General features: G+C 48.7%; 3 protein-coding genes across 3 annotated transcripts; 2 read left to right on the plus strand and 1 right to left on the minus strand.

Annotated features, from left to right (window-relative positions):
• Positions 1 to 1,378: 1,378 nt before the first annotated feature.
• Positions 1,379 to 2,499, minus strand: LOC124693070 (protein CURVATURE THYLAKOID 1A, chloroplastic-like). The gene is made up of 5 exons (XM_047226524.1): positions 2,302 to 2,499; positions 2,100 to 2,200; positions 1,904 to 2,011; positions 1,742 to 1,813; positions 1,379 to 1,645 (listed from the first exon to the last, which is right to left on the minus strand). Exons 1-5 carry the CDS (start codon positions 2,426 to 2,428, stop codon positions 1,574 to 1,576), a joined length of 480 nt encoding a protein of 159 aa, XP_047082480.1. The 5' UTR covers positions 2,429 to 2,499; the 3' UTR covers positions 1,379 to 1,573.
• A 3,389-nt stretch (positions 2,500 to 5,888) lies between these two features.
• On the plus strand, positions 5,889 to 6,943 carry LOC124690626 (membrane protein PM19L-like). Its single transcript, XM_047223986.1, has 4 exons — positions 5,889 to 6,231; positions 6,316 to 6,496; positions 6,594 to 6,639; positions 6,740 to 6,943. The coding sequence occupies exons 1-4, from the start codon at positions 6,102 to 6,104 to the stop codon at positions 6,941 to 6,943; spliced, it is 561 nt and encodes a 186-aa protein (XP_047079942.1). The 5' UTR covers positions 5,889 to 6,101.
• Positions 6,944 to 12,120: 5,177 nt separating this feature from the next.
• Positions 12,121 to 17,668, plus strand: LOC124688265 (trimethyltridecatetraene synthase-like). Its single transcript, XM_047221966.1, has 4 exons — positions 12,121 to 12,660; positions 14,779 to 14,800; positions 16,214 to 16,576; positions 16,881 to 17,668. The coding sequence occupies exons 1-4, from the start codon at positions 12,140 to 12,142 to the stop codon at positions 17,511 to 17,513; spliced, it is 1,539 nt and encodes a 512-aa protein (XP_047077922.1). The 5' UTR covers positions 12,121 to 12,139; the 3' UTR covers positions 17,514 to 17,668.
• Positions 17,669 to 18,211: the final 543 nt, after the last annotated feature.

Below are 18,211 nucleotides of genomic sequence, written 5' to 3' on the forward strand. Positions count from 1 at the left end.
AGGTGAACACTCCAAATAAACCTTATACCTTCTTTTACGAATAATAAATATTATACCCTTAAAAGAGGGTGCACAATAATTACATTTTATAGGGTTTATAAATATATTCTAATGTATTGAATGCTTAAAGTGATGTTTCATTGTACATGGCTGCCGCCCAAAGTTATGGATCAATTAGGAGAACCAGACTGCTTATAAATTAAGGAAAACTGATTATGATACAATAAATGAAAATTTTCACCATATGTTTTCCCACCGACCAATAAGATTTTTTTATTCATTTTGCTAACAACTTTGTGTTCTACCATTAAAAACTTATCAAATGTGACCAAATTACCATGAGTTGTTGTGTGTTCAACCGTTATTTTATCCATTTAAATGACTTTCTCATACATGTTCATAACAAATCGTAGTTATAGTAATAAAGCACATATGATAAACCAAAGATATAGAGAATTGTTGTAGAAAACTCGTAGTTATAGTAATAAAGCACATATGATAAACCAAAGATATAGAGAATTGTTGTAGAAAACTCAAGATAGACAAAAATATTCGACCGACTAACCACTACCGTTACTTTTTGATAAGCTATTGTTTTTTTGAAAGGAATACGGTAGGGGAAGCCCCTACAGTGGTTTTTTTAAATAATAAGAACCTAATTCTGCGTCCGTGGGGATTTGAACCCGGGTGGCTGGGTTGTACATCCACTTCCCTAACCGAATGACCTAGGCTCACTTCTTTTTTGATAACCTATTGCTCTCGGCAAACTTACTACAACCATACACGAACCTATATATTTTGTTAATTGCGAATAACATTAACCTTAGTAATTATACATAAACGACATTACTTCAAAAATTATGATGCACGCAGTAAGATATAAGTTTTGTTAAGTGTAAATCGGTCATAAATTTATGAGTGTACTCTGAGATTTAAACTTAGGTGGAGTAATATGAAAAAAAATCTTTATCTTATCTTGCAATATAGATTTAATTCTATGTACTCAGCAAATATCACCACATATAAAAGTCACATAATGATGACTACAGAACCATGTAATTCTACTGTTTCTGTACGATAGAAAAATATAGGAATACTCAGGGCTTGCCCTCGCACTTGCGAGGGCCACCATGCTAGTTCCTATAAACGGAGGTAGTATATACTACCATAAACATAAACCGTATGCGTAAAAGTAAACATGGTACTTGCTCCGTCTAGGTTTTTGTAAGCCCCCCTCAGTCTTCTAAAACTTCTTTTGATTACCTAATAATAGTATGCTTTTGGTGGTATATAAGTATATAACTCTTTTGACTAGATGATTGAGCAGTCCTTAGGAGCCCGAACAGGGGGAGTACTTTCTTTACACTTTTAAGAGGAATTAGGCAAAATGATACACTTTTTTCTTCTTCCATTGCCCATCATGGAAACGAATCGAGCAAAGATTCCTGACACCAGGTATTCAACATGTGGACGCAGCAGAATTAGCACGCTAAACAACAAGCGGTTCTCTGATGCACGTTATTGAAAGAATGATTCAACAAAAGAAAAGTCTGCACAGCAACATTTACTTTCTTCACTCCTCCTCTGCACCAGCAATGCTCTTCTTGAGTGACTCCACGTCGTCGGCCAACTGTTTCCTGCTTTCCTGCAATTGAATTTCATGCGAGGCACATGTTAACAAGGTTACTAATACTACACTCCCAGCTGTTAAGTGATGAACCCATACGAGTACTATGAGTACCTTGAAGAGGAGGTAGCGGTACACGAACCATCCGGTGTAGCCGAGCCCGACAAGCTCCATGATCTTGGGAAGCTGCAGAAACCACACAAACGTTAGCGTGTCACTGCTCACAACTCAGTCTCAGTGAGGCGAATGATCCAAGACGTGTATGGCCAGACGTACCAGAGGCAGGGAGTTGACGGCGCCTACGACGACGGAGGAAAACCAGAGGCCGACGATGGCGCCGCCGGCGTAGGTGAGGACGGTGGACTTGTTCTCAACGGCGTCCCACTGCCATTATCAAGCACGCACCGTCAGTCAAAGTTGAGTTTATTTCACTCGCGAGATGCTGCCCTCTCTGGTGCCATGACCTCTGTACCTTGGCTTTCAGGTCGTCGACGAGCTCGTCGCCGCTGGCGGCGGAAGCCGAGGTGTCGTCGGAGGAGGCCTTCACCCGGAGCACAGAAAGCCGTGGCGCGTCTGATCAACATCGCAGCATGTAGCAACTGTTAGGGCAGCTGCATGCGTACGTACAAAAACAACATGATTTCTGCAGAATGTACATGTGAGAGCGCGCGCACCTTGGAGACGAAGAGGCGAGAAGCCACGCCGTAGGATCAGGACGGAGGATGGCGCGGCGGCCGCGACGGCGGGGAGGCGGGGTCCTGCTCCACCCAGAAGCGCCGTGGAGTACGCGGTGGCAGCCATTGTTCAGTCGTTCGGTACGCTCCTGTAGTCTCCGGTCCTCTCTTCTTCTGGTGTCCTCGGCCTTTCCAGCCGCTCCGCGTCCATTGCACCCCTCCTATTTGTTGCTTGTGCGTGGGGATCGACCACATGGCAGGACGGTAGGCTCTAATTGGCTGCCTTCCTATCTTAAAAATCTGTCACTGGCCTCACAGTGTTCGGTTGGCAATGAGGTCTCAATTCTCACCCTCGTGTCGGTTTGGTGCTGCTTCTGGCCTACGGAGTAGTACTAATAATACGTCAAAGCGATTCGTACAGGACTTTTGTATTTTTGGAGAGGTACTCGATCTACCGTCGCTGTCAGCCTGTAACCGACGCTATGGGTGCCGTGCCGTTGCTGTTCTCAGGGCATGGGCAGCCCAGCCCAAAGCCCGGCCCAAAGCCCGACCCAAAATTCCTATGACTGGGTCTGAATATGTTGGCCTGATGGCCGGCCCCGGTTTGGTAGTGCAAAAAGGCGGCACCAAGGAAGTGGCCTGGCCTGCCAGGATTTCATGCTTTTTGGCTGGTCCAGGTTTGGGCCTAGTTGTTGAGAATCGGCATTTTTTCGGCTCGATGTTGAGAAAAGAGATCTGCTGATGCCCATGCTGAAGCTGATATTGATGTCGAGGCCTCCGATGCCGATGACACCGCCATTCGACCAACGATCTCTTTCAAGATCATGTTGTGGTAGTACATATGCGCCACATTCACCTAGGGGTCCATTTCCGATGTATCGGCGCTCAAGATCATGAAATCCTCCTTCCTTTTCTTCATGGCGACTCTCTCCTTCTCGATCCTGAACTTCTCTTCTCGCTTCCACAAACAAGGCATTCCATCTTTCATCGCTCTTCTCGCTGTGGATGATAGCAAGTTTGCCGAGGCATCGGTGAGACACTTGTCAATCGACGCTTGGACCCTTTTAGTCAATCGTGCAAGCTTAGCCTTCTTGTTGCCGATAGGGCGACCCGTCGAGGTTCCCAGTGGAGCTTCCAGATCAATGAAGCCATCTGCATTCTTCGCCAACTGAACATGCGCCAACCTCCACTTCTCACACCCTTTCAACTTGGTGTAGCAATGCAATAAGCCAAATCTGTTGCCATCATGATTCCACCAGCACAAGGCTAGTGCAAGATCCAACTAAGAAAGAAAATGCAAAGACATGAATGTCGGGATGATTGAAAACACTGGTGCACGTTGGTGCGCCAGTGGTAACCAATTTCGGTCCGCCGACGGTAGCGTATTTCGTAGTAGTGGTACTTATCCTTTGTTCCAAATGCAAATATGGCTCTGATCTAATTGTTAATATAACAGACCATGCATCAAATGAATTTGCTAGCTTCTAGTGCAAGTTGTGGCCAAGTTAGGCGTAGGGGTAAGAAGTTCGTTATATTGTTCATGGATGACCTTGAAATCATGACGGTATGTTTTAATCCAACATGTTGTGCCTCCAAATTCCGTATATAGGTGCATTTAGTTGCGTCTTTGATCTAATTTAATTGTTGTTTCTTTCTTATAATTATGTCTAGACTATACCATGTAGCGTAATAGGTGACTTCATAGATCATATACATAGAAGCATTAATCAATTGGGATAGCTTGAAGTCAGCTTCGAGCAGGACTCACTGTCCATACCGTAGAGAACCTTCGTTGTTCAAATCACCAATGAGATAAACCGAATCCCTGGCCGTCGTTGGATAGAGATGTCGGAACGCTACAGGATGGAGCCTGGAACGAAGTGTCATTTCTACATGAATGATATACTCGGCCACACCTACTTCTATTACGAAGATCACACAAACTCTTCTTCGTCTGATCGTATGTATCATGATCCAAGAGATGTTGACGAGATCAATTTTTTTTGAAAGAAAGGCAAAAGATTTGCCTTAATTCATTAAATAAGTAGAAGTCATAGAACCAAGTTTTAGAGTTACAACTCCACCGAGGGAAAAGACTACTCTCCCGCAATCAAAATACCCAGATGTTTCGCACCGACTATAACCCAAGTTCTAGCTTCCGACTTAATTCTATCGAAGATGATGGTTGGCATAGTGCTCTTGTTTTTGAAGGTTCTCGCATTTCTCTCATTCCAAATCTCCCAAGCAACTAGCATGAGGAGAGAGGCCATAGCCTTCCTTCTTCCGTCATGAGCAAGAATCATGGAAGTCCACCAATGTTCCACACTATCAAACTCACTCCAAGTGGCGGGGTCAAAGTTGTGGATGTGAAGGCAATCCCTAATCATAGTCCAAATACGAAAGGAGAGGCGGCATTTGAATATAAGATGGGCCACCGACTCGTCATGACAACGACAAAGGGGGCAAATCCTCCCATTAGGCCACCCACGTCTCTCAAGGCGGTCCGCCGTCCAAACCCGTTTTTGTATGAGAAGCCAAGAAAAAAGCTTGCATTTTGGGGGCGTCCAAGCCTTCCAAATGACCATCTCCATGGGAGAGCGGATGGTTCCGGTGAATTGCGCCTTCTAGGCCGACGAGCAAGAGTATGCCCCGTTCGCGGTGAGCTTCCAAACAATAGAGTCCGGCACATCGTCTTGGAGAGCGATTTGTGAGGTATTTTGCCAAAGCAAGGTAAATTCATGGAGGTTTTGAACCGAGAGGCCCGCGAAAATGTCAAGATGTAGGATCCAAGCATCATTGTTGATTGACTTCCGGACGTTTCAAGTTTTTCTCTTAGAGATAGCATAGATGGAAGGCGCAATGCACTTCGGGCATAGGCCATAGGCCCAAGGATCGTCCCAAAAGCTAGCGTTATTTCCATCACCAATGGTGACTTTGGTCAACGAACAAAAAAGCTCCAAATCCTCGTTGTTGCAAGGGTTCTCCATTCCAACCCAAAGCTTGTCCGGTGAAGTCCAAGCAAGCCATGGCCAACGTAGGCGTAAAGCTCTCGCAAATTTATCCATGTTAAGGATACCCAATCCGCCAAGGTAGGTAGGGCGGCAAACCGTGGTCCAATTGACTTTGCACTTTCCACCGGTGGTATTTTTTTTTTGACAATCAATACCACATATATTCATAGCAACAAATAATACATGGTAGGGATACATGAACTGACTCTAACGATTACAAAATAAATTCTAAAAAATAGTAACAAATCTTTGAGGTCTTCAATTTTTCTTTCTATTTCCAGAACACAATCTTGTACTCTTCTGAAGGCAACCAAAGATAGATAATGAACCATAAACCTGTAGATACCACTTTTAGGTTGCTAGCAATGTAACTATACCGGCAGTTTCAGTTATAACATAACAGAACTCAAACTGCCGTTGCCGCCGCCGGAACCACATCGAGTCGTCTGAACCAAACCACATTATTTCAGTATGCACACGTCACATTCCACCTCGTCTCCATTCCTCACGTCTCATCCATAGAACAGGCATGTGGGCCTTTCTTTGCGTGGCACCACGGCACTAGCGGACCCTCCCTGCCTATCTTGGCGTGCACAACACAACATTGCCGTTACACGAAACTTCTAGCGTGCGTTATCACAAACCATGATCACAGCCCCGCATTAAGATGTTCCAGTGCCAGCGCTAGCTACACTGCTCTCGCAGAGTTAGCTGATCAATTCTTCACACCCAGAGGCCGCTCAAGCTAGCAACGTCAATCCGCAGCTACGACCGGGGAGCAGCCAATCCATGGCCGTCGGCGCGGCGAGCAGGCGGTACATGGGGCCCCTCCTGTGCATCAACCTCGTCATGCACGGCGCCGTCCTCGGCATCGCCGGGTGGTCGATCAACAAGTTCATCGACCGCGAGACCCACCGCCGTGCGTGCAACAAGCCCTTCCCCTTCCACAAACGCGCATTTCTGGCCTCTGCGATATGATTAACCTGACGCAGTATATGTGCAGATTTAGGAGGTAACACGGCGACGGGGTACCTGCTCGTCTTCTCGCTGATGGCCGGGGTGGTCGGCGCCTGCTCGGTTCTCCCCGGCCTGCTTCACGTCAGGGCGCCGTGCCGCGGCGAGAGCCTCGCCACAGCGGCCTCCACCGGGCTCGTCTCCTGGGCGCTCACCGCCCTCGCCTTCGGGTTACAAACTCGCACTGCCAGCGTATAAAAAAATCAGAAACTCATGCAGTTTCTATATATCTCACAATGCTGCCATCTTTTTCTTCAACATTTGCAGCCTCGCGTGCAAGCATGTCACCCTAGGGAACCGAGGAAGGCGCCTGGTAACAACCACGACACACATCGTTTGTCTATAATCTGATGTTCTCCTTCGCGTGATTTGGCTTGACGATTATATTTACGCGGTGCTGCCTCTGCCTGCAGAGGACACTGGAGGCGTTCATCACGATCTCGGCGCTGACACAGCTGCTCTACCTGATGCTGCTTCACGCCGGAACCCTCAGCAGCGTTTTTGGCCCGGACAGCCGGAATCAAGACCACTCTCAAGGTTGCTGCGAAATCCACCGTGAAGAGCTCGACAGGAGCCATAAGCAAGGGGCTCCAGAGTTTCCGTCCTCGGATGCATGACCAGCATCAGGCCGTTCCAGTATATGCCGTATCTTGGTACGATTGCGATATGTAGGCTCTCCATTACGTCTGTGTGCAGTTCCTGTAAGACCATCTCCAACACACACTCCGTATTTCGGACCGTATTTTTAGTCTATTTGGATCTGGATTTGGCGGCCCATGGATAAAAAATAGGCTGCGGTCTGGATGCGAGTGCCAGCGGTCCCAACGGCGGCTTCCAAATGTCCGTGGCCAGTAGATGAATTTTTTTAAAAAAAAATCATAGTTACCATTACCTTCCACGAATATTGAGCAAATAATTCACTAAAAAAGATAGAAGTTGAAGTTGCAACATAACTAGGTCAGATACAACTAGCCGGCACACCAGAGTTTTAAATGCATGATAAACAAATCACATTTCTCGAGTTAAAATCTTCTTCTTCTTGTTGTTTTTGGCCTTCTCGCTGAGCAGAGGGCGATCTCCAACTCCTTCTGCTTGTTGTCCACCTCCTCTGTGGCCGCATAGGCATCGATCTCTTCAATCTCGAGTTTCTTGGTTTGTATCTCGTAGTAGTTCTTGACGGCCTTTTCCTTTTCCCGGTGATTCCTCTCCTCCCTCTTCTCGCTCGGCAATGAGCGTCAATGTCCGTCTTGGTCATCTCCATCATCACTTGCAAGGAGGCCTCTCGCTTGGCCTCGGCCTTAGAGCTCGTCCACCCCCTCGGCCTCTTCATCGGTGCACTTGGGGCCTCGCTATCAACATCGATGGCGTTGGACTTACCAGGCACGTTGGCATCATAGGAAGCATATAGGTCATGCTACTTGGGACAATCCTTGAGCGCCATCCAAAGTGGACCAAGTTGAAGTTTTTTTGGTCGTTGGCAATCTTGAATTGGCCCAAAGATTGGGTCATCAAGTCGGCAACGCCAAGGTCATTCACCTTACGCTTCTTCATCTTGTCGTAGGTGGCGTTGAACTTGGTAGTTTGTTCTTGGATCCACACCCACCTTTTCGTGAGCGAGGCCTGATGTCTACGTACGCTTCTATTCCTGTAGACAGTGTTGGGCCTCCAAGAGCAGAGGTTTGTAGAACATCAGCAAGTTTCCCTTAAGTGAATCACTCAAGGTTTATCGAATTCAGGGAGGTAGAGGTCAAAGATATCCCACTCAAGCAACCCTGCAATTAAGATACAAGAAGTCCCTTGTGTCCCCGACACACCTAATACACTTGTCAGATGTATAGGTGCACTAGTTCGGCGAAGAGATAGTGAAATACAAGTAATATGGATGATTGTAAGTAGTAATTGCAATCTGAAATAAAAATGTCAGCAAGCAAACATGTAGCAGAACTTGTTGGAAACGGTGTTTCAATGCTTAGAAACAAGGCCAAGGGATCATACTTTCACTAGTGGACACTCTCAACAATGATCACATAACTGAATAAATAAATGCTACTTTCAAACACTCTCTTGTTGGATAACAAACACGATTCATTGTGTAGGGCTATAAAAGCACACCTCAAGCCGGAGTAAACAACTTCATAAAGGAATCACACACGATGCGCACACTGTCACCGTCACACCGTGGAGAGTTAATCCGGAGTTCATATTAAAGTAACCTCTAGAGTGCATAATAGACCGTTGCAATTTAGACCGAGTACTAACATAGCATACACACTGTCAACGATAGCTATGAAAGGGGGAATAGATCACATCAATACTATCATAGTAATAGTTAACTTCATAATCTACAAGAGATTACAATCATAACCTACACCAAGTACTACATGATGCACACACTGCAACTTTACATCATGGAGGAGGAATAGACTACTTTAATAACATCACTAGAGTAGCACATAGATTAATAGTGATACAAAGCTCATGATCACATAAAGATCACACCATGGGAGAGAGAGATGAACCACATAGCTACCGGTAGAGTCCTCAGCCTCGGGGAAGAACTACTCCCTCCTTATCATGGGAGATAGCAACGGCGATGAAGATGGCGGTGGTGTCGATGGAGATGACTCCGGGGGCAATTCCCCGTCCCGGCGGCATGCCGAAACAGAGACTTCTATCCCCCGAACTTGGCTTCGCGATGGCGGCGGCTACGGAACTCTTCGTGGAATATGACTGGATGTTTTAGGGTTTTCGGACACGGAGGAATATATAGGCGAAGGGGCGATGTCGGTGGAGTCCCGAGGTAGGCTCCCCACCTGGTGGCGCGACCAGGGCTGGGCCCGCGCCCCCCTATGGTGTGGGCACCTCGTGGCCCCCCTTCGTCTCTCCTTCGGACTCCGTGAAGCCCCTGGAAAAATAAGAACGTGGCCTTTTGTTTCGTCCAATTCCGAGAATATTTCCTGTGTATGATTTCTGAAACCAAAAACAACAGAAAACAGGAACTGGCGCTTCGGCATCTTGTTAATAGGTTAGTACCGGAAAATGCATCAAAGTGATGTAAAGTGTATATAAAACATGTGAGTATTGTCATAAAACTAGCATGGAACATAAGAAATTATAGATACGTTTGAGACGTATCAAGGCCTCATTCCGGTCGCTCACAAAAGGGTGATCACCCAAATGGTTATGCTTGTGGAAGTAGTTGTGGATCTTCTTCCAAAATGTGCCACCCCTTTGTTGGGCACTACAAATTGGATCTTGTGCAACTTCCATCCATGCCTTGCAAAGGCACACGTCCTCAAGCTTGGTGATGTTCCTGGTCTAACGGGATGCTACTTTGGTAATGTTGCTCCTCCTCAAACAAGGGTGCCTCGCTGATGGATAAGGGGCTCCCTAGGTTCCACCTTGGGTGGCATTATGCTGCTTCTGGGTGTGCCACCAAAGGTGGCATCATGTTGCCCTTCGGTGCCACCTTCCGTGCCGCCACCGCCATTGATCACGTTGGCCATGGTGGCATCCATGGTATCGGCCCCATCGAAGTAGGACTGACACATGCAAGGGGTCGCATCAGCATTGCTAACTCAATGAACAAAACAAAGCGGCAAGCGAAATTATAGGTTTGTACCCGAATCTGAAGGTGAACCGGGTCGCGCCGCTATTTCATCGATCAAGTTGTGGGGGGCGGGGGAGGAGGGGGGCCTCTCGGCGACAGCCGCCTTGCGGGCTTCCTTTGCCCGGTACCCGATGAGCCGCTAACCGGCACGTTGAGGTTGATGGTTGGCAGTGGAGGGGCGGCTGGGGACTCGCCGACCTTGGGAGACTTTTCCCTTGAAAGTCGTGACATCGTTGGTCCCTTGTCAGCCGACGGCTTGGACGCAGTCGAGCTAGAACTATTGGCCAACGCGTTGGCCAGCACCTGGCCGCCCATCAGAAGCATCGCTTGCACCACCAGGGCCTCGGCGTTCGCGTGCGCCTGGACATTAGCCACACATGCCAACACATCGGCCTTTCTTGGGAGAGTTTGGTGGCGGCTAGCTTGGCCTTCACGTTCAAGCGGCGCTTGGCCCTCTAACCTGAATCTACAACTCGCTCCTCATGTGTGAGCTCCTTCTTCAGTTTGGCCAGTGATACCTTCGATCGGGATTATGGATTGTAGTATAATAAGCTTTTTTCCTAGAAGACCTAGGTTTAATCGAACCTTGGGAAGCACTGCTAAAATGGTGTAAAGAAAACATCTACAAGATTTTGCTAGTTGATTGGATTTGATGTTTTTCGGACCTTTCTAGTTTACTTTGTTTATGTTGTGTTCAATGGATGGAAATAGGCAAGGGTCAAGGATTCTCCTGCATGTATGCATACATATAGAAATAAAGTACAAATATGTAGTAAATAAAGTAGTGGTAATAGATTTGTGAGCAGCACATTCGTACATACTATTGCCCCTAAAGCCAAAGGTGACAAAAGTCTCTTGGTTCTACCATTATCCCCCAGCCACGAGTAACAACAATTATTAAGTAAATGAATATAGACCAAAGCATTAAGCTAGATGATTGTGCCATTGATCCCGAGTGAATCACTAAACATGTACCGTTATTTTCCACTTTCTGTCACTGAGCTTTCGCGGTAGCACATCGTTCTCCCATCATCCCACCTATTCCCTTAATCGATCTGGTAGACATGGGTATCTGCAGATCATCGAATCGACGCAAATAGATAAGGATACAAGACTGCAAAACTCCTATTTAATTCTTACACATATTCATGAGATTAGACGCATGTAAACGCTGCGAGGATTCACCCAACCCGCAACCCATGAACACTCGTTTGGTTGGATTGGCTGGCTTTTTCCACCGAAAAACCAAAAAAAAGCCCAAACAAACATCTCCTTAGACAATTCAGCCCTACAAAGGATGACCAAGAAAATACTATTTTGCTGGACAACTAATGGAAGGGCCTAGCAGGGGACGTTGCTTAGGGCATCTCCAGCGGGACGATGCAAACGGACGAAAATGACTATTTGCATTTGCGCGGTCAAAAAAATGCATCTTTACCGTTCCCCGACAGCCTGGCACATAGTAACCACGCTGTCCGTAGAGACGTAAACACGGTCCAAATATGCGGCAGGAATGCTTCCGTCTGTTTTGGTCTGGTTGGCTCCTCTCTCTTTTCTTTTATTGCAGGGTAGACCTCTGCTTCCTTGCGGTCAAAAAATACGTCTCTACCGCTAGGAAGAAGCAGGCGCATACGAACATGCGACCAATTTCCATGTCCGCGTTCGACGGAAAAGAACACAAATTGTATCCAAAATATGCCGAACGCTGGAGATGCCCTTAGACAGCTCCGATGTGGTTGCAGTTATTTTCACATTTTTGTTGTTATCTCGTCCAAGTTCTGCAGCATCTTATTTAGCCATGTTTTTCTCCGTTTTGTCTAGTACTAGTCTTCTTTCACTTAATTTCCCGTTGTTGATAGTCCTTCTTTTCCCCCTGCTTTGTTGTTATCCTGTGGGAGTTGCGTAGCACTAACATCTTCCTTCATTTCCTGCGAACCTTTTCGACTCCTTGATTACGTGAATCTGTACTCATGTTGCAGTATACGCACTAGGGTCATGTTCTATTGGCCCCACCCCACACAAGATAACTGATTCAACTCCAAAGAAGCTGACTTCATATTGTGAGTTGTGACCAGTCCGCAAGTCACTTAGCCAGCCGCTTAAATTGCACCGTCTTGTCCTGTTAGCAGTTAGCCGCCTCTAGCCAGCCACTCAATAAGTAGACGTCAGATACCCAGGACACCTCCTTCGGTCCCAAGTCCCAATGGAGCTACCACCATGGACGCCCTTCCTCGCGGTCGTGCTGGCATCTGTGCTCGTACTCGGAACCATTCTCCGTCGTGGCCGCCGCGCATACAGGCTCCCGCCAGGACCTAAGCCATGGCCGATCATCGGCAACCTCAACCTCATGGGCGCGCTTCCGCACCGCTCCATCCACACACTCTCCAAGAGGTACGGCCCTCTCATGTACCTCCGATTCGGTTCGTTCCCTGTCGTCGTTGGATCGTCGTTAGAGATGGCCAAGTTCTTCCTAAAGACCCATGACTCCGTCTTCATCGACCGGCCCAAGACAGCCGCCGGCAAGTACACTACATACAACTACAGCGACATCACCTGGTCCCCCTATGGCGCCTACTGGCGCCAGGCGCGCAAGTTGTGCCTCACCGAGCTCTTCAGCGCCAAGCGGCTCGAGTCATATGAGTACATCCGCAGAGAGGAGATGCGCGCGTTCCTGCACGAACTGCACAAGGCCTCCGGGCGCGTCCTGGTCCTCAAGGACTACTTGTTCAACATGAACCTAAACGACAGGCCAGGAACATGCAATTTCTCCACGTCCAGGGACCGAGCTGGAGACATGCACGGAGCAGCACTGTCCAGTTCAGGCTCGGGTCTGTGCATGGCGTCACATGCAGGCACGTAGCCCGAGGCAGAGCCGGCTGAGCCTCCAGCCGAGCTGGTGCATGGCTCACCGCAGCCCGAGGCGGGGTTAGCTGGGGCTGCTGTATTGCATGGCTGCACGCAGCCCGAGGGCGAGCCATGCATGTGCTGCAAGCCATGCATAACAGGAGCATTTTGTTCAACGTTCCGTGGCGGCGCGTGCGGGATTAAAATTTCCAGTCGACCTCCTCGTCCAGTACCTGCACCATGGTTAGCAAGCAACGGAGAGGCATGTGCATCATCCATAAATTGGTCAGCTGAAAGTAAAGACGACTCCGATATGGGTGGTAGTGTATGTGAGTTGGGCAAATTGACAAAAGGAAAGACATTCTCGTCAAATATGACATCTCTAGATATATATACTCGATTGGAGGGAACATGAAGACACTTGTATCCTTTATGAAGAGAACTGTAGCCCAAAAACACACACTTCTTAGATCGAAACTCAAGTTTATGATTATTATATGGACGAAGATGAGGCCAACACGCACAGCCAAACACCTTAAAAAAGGTGTAGTCCGGTGTTTCTTTGAGAAGACGCTCAAGAGGAGTTTTCATATCGATGGTGCGACTCGGAAGCCTGTTGATGAGGAAACAGGCAGTAGCAAAAGCATCGCTCCAGTAGCATAAGGGAACAGACCCATGAGCAAGCAAGGTAAGACCGGTCTCAACAATGTGACGGTGCTTACGCTCGGCAGTGCCATTCTGTTGGTGAGTGTGAGGACAAGACACACGGTGTGAGATACCCAAATTGTGAAAGAAGGGATGAAGTTTCTCATACTCACCCCCCCAGTCAGTTTGGACATGAATAATCTTACGACCTAACAAGCGCTCAACATGATTTTGAAACTGAAGAAACACATCATAGACATCAGATTTATGCTTAAGTAAGTAGAGCCAAGTGAAACGACTATAAGCATCAACAAAACTGACATAAAACCGATGTCCACTAACAGAGGGTTGGGCAGGACCCCATACATCAGAATAAATAATCTCTAATGGAAACTTTGTTACACGAGTAGACAAGGAGAAGGGTAACTGATGACTCTTCCCTTGCTGACAAGCATCACAAACTGACTCAATTTTATTGGACTCATGGAGAGATGGTAATTCATGACTACGAAGAACATGTTGAACGACTTGTAATGCTGGATGTCCTAGACGACGATGCCACATATCACGAGACACCTTGACGCTGCTAAGTGCTTGCTTGATGACAGGAGCTTTAATCTCATAGAGACCACCACTGCAACGACCTCTAAGAATGGGTGCCCGCGTGTCCCGGTCCTTAACAAAAAGATCATGGGGATGAAGTTCAATGAATACATTATTATCAGATGAAAGTTTACTCATAGATAATAAATTACGAGTTGCTTTAGGAACATGAAGGACACGATTAAGGGCTAGAGACCTAGAGGATGGAGTAGGTAAGATAGCATGACCAATATTATGAATGCGCATACCTGAACCATTGGCTGTATGAACCTGGTCGGTGCCGTGGTAGGGCTCACGGGAAGTGAGCTTGTCCAACTCATGAGTAATGTGATGAGTGGCGCCAGAGTCTGCATACCATGCTGGGTCTGCAATCTGAAGGGCGCCAGAGGAGGATCCATGGGAGGCAGTCATCGCCATGGAGAGTTGCTTCTCAGTGTCCCGCCCATCATTGCCAATGCCGAGAAAGTCACGGTTAAACCGCTTGTAGCACCGAGAAGCAGTATGACGAGGGACTCCACAGAGCTGACAGACGACACTACCACGCCCAGCAGTCGGCTTAGGAGCCGTGGGAGGGGGCGCCGTCTTGGGCGGTGGAGCAGCGGGTCGGGGGCTGCCACGAGTAGTCCATGCAGCGACAGGTCCAGCGGGAGTGGAGGCAGCAGTGTGCGCCGCCGGATAGTGAGAAGCACCTCCGTGAGTACGGCGTTGCGCCAGCTTGCGCTGCTCAGTAGCCTGGAGCTGCGAAAACAGGTCGCGAATCTGCATAGGTGTGGTACGCGCATTGACCACCTCGAACAGGGCATCATATTCTTCACCGAGGCCGGCGAGGAGGGAAGATATGAACTCGTCATCGCGTAGAGGCATCCCGATACTAGTCAACGAGTCCGAGAGTGCCTTCATCTGATGGAAGTAGACATTGATAGTCTTGTTGTCCTTCTTCAAGTCAGCCATCTCTTGCCTGAGGGCCGAGGCACGAGCAATAGACGTCGACGCAAAGGCGCCACTCAAAGTCTCCCAAGCCTCGCGAGAAGTACCGGCGAACATGATCATGCCCAAGACACCCTCGGTCATCGAGGAGACGAAGCCCGAGAGGATGGCCTGGTCCTGCTGAATCCAGTGCTGGTGTGCCGGGTTCGGCTGTGGGTGTAGGCTGCCGGCATGACTGACGACGACATGCGAGTCGGGGCAGACGAAGGATCCATCAACATAGCCCATCAACATATGACTGCGGAGCAGCGGGCCAACCTGAGCACGCCAGAACATGTAGTTATCGCTGGTCAGCTTGATGGTGATAGCCGGCGCAATGGTGACGATGCTGGGAAGTGCGGTATTGGTGAACTGGCCGGCACCATAGAACGGTGGCTGCTGCTGCTGGGGCGGAAAGCCGGGCGGCGTCGAGTTGTAGGGCAGGGCGCCACCATATGGCAGCGATGACGTGCTGGCGTGAGACGGCTGTGGCGCTCGAGGAAACCCTAGTGCAAGGGGGTATGTGCCCTGGGGAAACCCTGCCATCTGCGGGTAGTTATACCCAGGGTAGCGCAGGGAGGCAGCGAGAGCGTCGGAGTAGATTGCCGCATCCGAAAAGATGGTGTCCATCGTGGCGGACGGCAGCGGAGGAACGTCCGTGACGGCAGACTGCTGCCCGACGGAGATCGCGTGCTGCTGTACCACAGTTGGAGCGCCGGCGCCCAGGGTTGAAGCAGGGGGCATAGGAGGAGACACGCCGGGCGGTGTCGCGCCATGGCCGGCGCTCAGAGCAGGGGGCGGCGCCGCGACAGACACGGGCGCTGGAAGCCCCGAAGAAGTAATCGCGGCAGGCACTGAAAGCCCCGCGGAACCTGCGGAAGGTAGCATCGCGGCAGGGGCAGGTGCTGGAGATCCCGCGGAAGAGGCAGGGATTGACGAGATCGTCCCGGACGTGGTCATCGCTCGCAGCGACGACGCGCGGAAGAGGCAGGACGGAGATCGCGTTGCTTCGCAGCGACGGTTTGCGGAAACTAGCGGAGATCACGTCTCGGCGGAAAACTAGGCCGTGATCGCTCGCTCTGATACCATAATAAAAGTAAAACGTAGATTGATTTGTCTGACCCAACGTGCCTAGTTGGGTAGGGTTCTTCTCATTATATAGGTGTACATAATACAATTACATAGGACTCCTATACATATACGGTATCTATTCTAACAGATCACGCGCATGGTTATGGGCAAGAAGTACGTACACAAGGAGGCTATGGAGGACGGGACGACCCTGGAGGAGTTCAAGTGGATGGTTGGCGAGTGGTTCGTGCTCAACGGCGTGCTGAACATCGGCGATTCCATCCCGTGGCTTGACTGGATGGACCTGCAGGGGTACATCAAGAGGATGAAGAAGCTGAGCAAGATGTTCGATCGGTTCCTCGAACACGTCGTGGAAGAGCACGACCGGCGACGATGCCTCGAGGGAGAGAGCTTCGTTGCTAAGGACATGGTTGACGTGCTACTGGAGATAGCGGGTGACCCCAATCTCGAGGTACAGATTGACCGGGACGGAATCAAGGCTTTCATTCAGGTAATTCCGTACATGTTTCATTTGCAACATTATTCAGTGAAAGAACTTTTCTGATCGGTCTTTCACACGTTAAATATAGCTAACTTTGTTTTAGGCTCCAGATTCAGGGGACTTCTCGATATAGCTTTACCTTGTACAGAAATTTTTTATTTGAAAAAAAAAATGCACTGGGAAAATCTACTACGCAGCTTAAAGAATAATAGAGCAACAAAGCTTTTCACATCAAGGGCTACACCTCCAAGATGAGGTACGGCTAATGAAGTTCTGAACCATTAATTGAGCAAAACTACTAAATCCCATGCAGGACCTCATTGCCGGCGGCACCGAGAGTTCAGCCATGACAGTTGAGTGGGCAATGTCGGAGATCCTCAAGAAGCCCAAGGTGTTCGCCAAGGCCACGGAGGAGCTGGACCACGTGGTGGGGCGAAACCGTTGGGTTACCGAGGAGGATATTCTGAGTCTCCCCTATGTGGATGCCATTGTCAAAGAGACTATGCGGTTGCACCCAGTGGCGCCGATGTTGGCACCCCGCCTGTCCCGCAAGGACGTGTCTGTTGATGGCTACGACATCCCCGTTGGCACGCGCGTGCTTGTTTGCGTGTGGTCTATCGCGCGTGATCCGGTGTTGTGGGATTCGCCAGAGGAGTTTATGCCAGATAGGTTCCTCGGCAGCAAGATCGACGTCAAAGGGCAGGATTTCGAGTTGCTGCCGTTTGGGTCCGGCAGGCGGATGTGCCCTGGGTACAACCTCGGACTGAAGGTGATTCAGGTCAGCCTCGCTAACCTGCTGCACGGCTTTGCCTGGAGGCTCCCAGATGGCATTGCAATGGAGGAGCTCAGCATGGAGGAGATATTTGGGATGTCCACGCCGCGCAAGTTCCCGGTGGAAGCCGTCGTGGATCCCAAGCTCGCGGCTCACCTATACACTGAGGCTTGATATGTGCACACACCTGTGATCATCCGTCTGTTCGAGTGATTCTACTGTTTGCGCTGCTGTACTTTTACTGTATTTTATTATACTCGTGCATTATCTATGGCTTAAGTCAAGTAGAACAATGGAGCTAAAAATAAATCGATTCGACTAAAATATCTCTCTATCCTATTGAAGTTAGCCATTATTTATTCCTTCCAGAGTTATTCTTACGGAAGTGATTGGGGTTTTAGAGGATTGAGATGGTTGTAGAAATCAGCAAAGCTGATCCTGGCATGGGGGTATTTTCCACTGAGGGTACCGACTGCCGCCCGCAGCATGATGTTATGGTATCTAGCCACACAATCAATATCGCTTGGGCAGCCAAGGTGGTCGTATTTCTCTGTCTGGTTGAGGCTCGAGCGGATGGTGAGCAGGGCAGCCGAGCAGCCATTTGGTCGATTTTCTGGCATGACCACGATATTTTTCGATAAGGGAAATATATTAATATCAAGAGATACCAATTGCAGCTAGCCTCTGTAATAACGCAACATCTTAATAGCAGTACGGCGACATAGCCAAAAAAAGAAAATAAGAAAACTAAGAAACAAAAAGTCCCGCTATGGCATTCCGGCCCTAAAAGCAACAATATAACCACCACCAAGATAACACCAGAACTCCAGACTCGTGAAAAGCGATCCTTCAAGAAGGGATCAGAGCAGAAG

Source organism: Lolium rigidum, chromosome 2 (assembly GCF_022539505.1).
Source record: "Lolium rigidum isolate FL_2022 chromosome 2, APGP_CSIRO_Lrig_0.1, whole genome shotgun sequence".
In the NCBI taxonomy this organism is placed as follows: Eukaryota; Viridiplantae; Streptophyta; class Magnoliopsida; order Poales; family Poaceae; genus Lolium; species Lolium rigidum.

What these genes read in the sequence shown, in the direction of transcription:
- LOC124688265 (XM_047221966.1), top strand. Translation starts at nt 12,140, where the DNA reads ATGGAGCTACCACCATGGACGCCCTTCCTCGCGGTCGTGCTGGCATCT. An exon ending in CTGGTCCTCAAGGACTACTT is followed by an intron (nt 12,661 to 14,778) that starts GTTCAACATGAA and finishes CTGCGAAAACAG; the next exon opens with GTCGCGAATCTGCATAGGTG. An exon ending in CGCGAATCTGCATAGGTGTG is followed by an intron (nt 14,801 to 16,213) that starts GTACGCGCATTG and finishes CTATTCTAACAG; the next exon opens with ATCACGCGCATGGTTATGGG.
- LOC124690626 (XM_047223986.1), top strand. Translation starts at nt 6,102, where the DNA reads ATGGCCGTCGGCGCGGCGAGCAGGCGGTACATGGGGCCCCTCCTGTGC. An exon ending in CGACCGCGAGACCCACCGCC is followed by an intron (nt 6,232 to 6,315) that starts GTGCGTGCAACA and finishes GTATATGTGCAG; the next exon opens with ATTTAGGAGGTAACACGGCG. An exon ending in GGAACCGAGGAAGGCGCCTG is followed by an intron (nt 6,640 to 6,739) that starts GTAACAACCACG and finishes CTCTGCCTGCAG; the next exon opens with AGGACACTGGAGGCGTTCAT.
- LOC124693070 (XM_047226524.1), bottom strand. Translation starts at nt 2,428, where the DNA reads ATGGCTGCCACCGCGTACTCCACGGCGCTTCTGGGTGGAGCAGGACCC. An exon ending in TCGACGACCTGAAAGCCAAG is followed by an intron (nt 2,012 to 2,099) that starts GTACAGAGGTCA and finishes TGATAATGGCAG; the next exon opens with TGGGACGCCGTTGAGAACAA. An exon ending in ACCGCTACCTCCTCTTCAAG is followed by an intron (nt 1,646 to 1,741) that starts GTACTCATAGTA and finishes ATTCAATTGCAG; the next exon opens with GAAAGCAGGAAACAGTTGGC.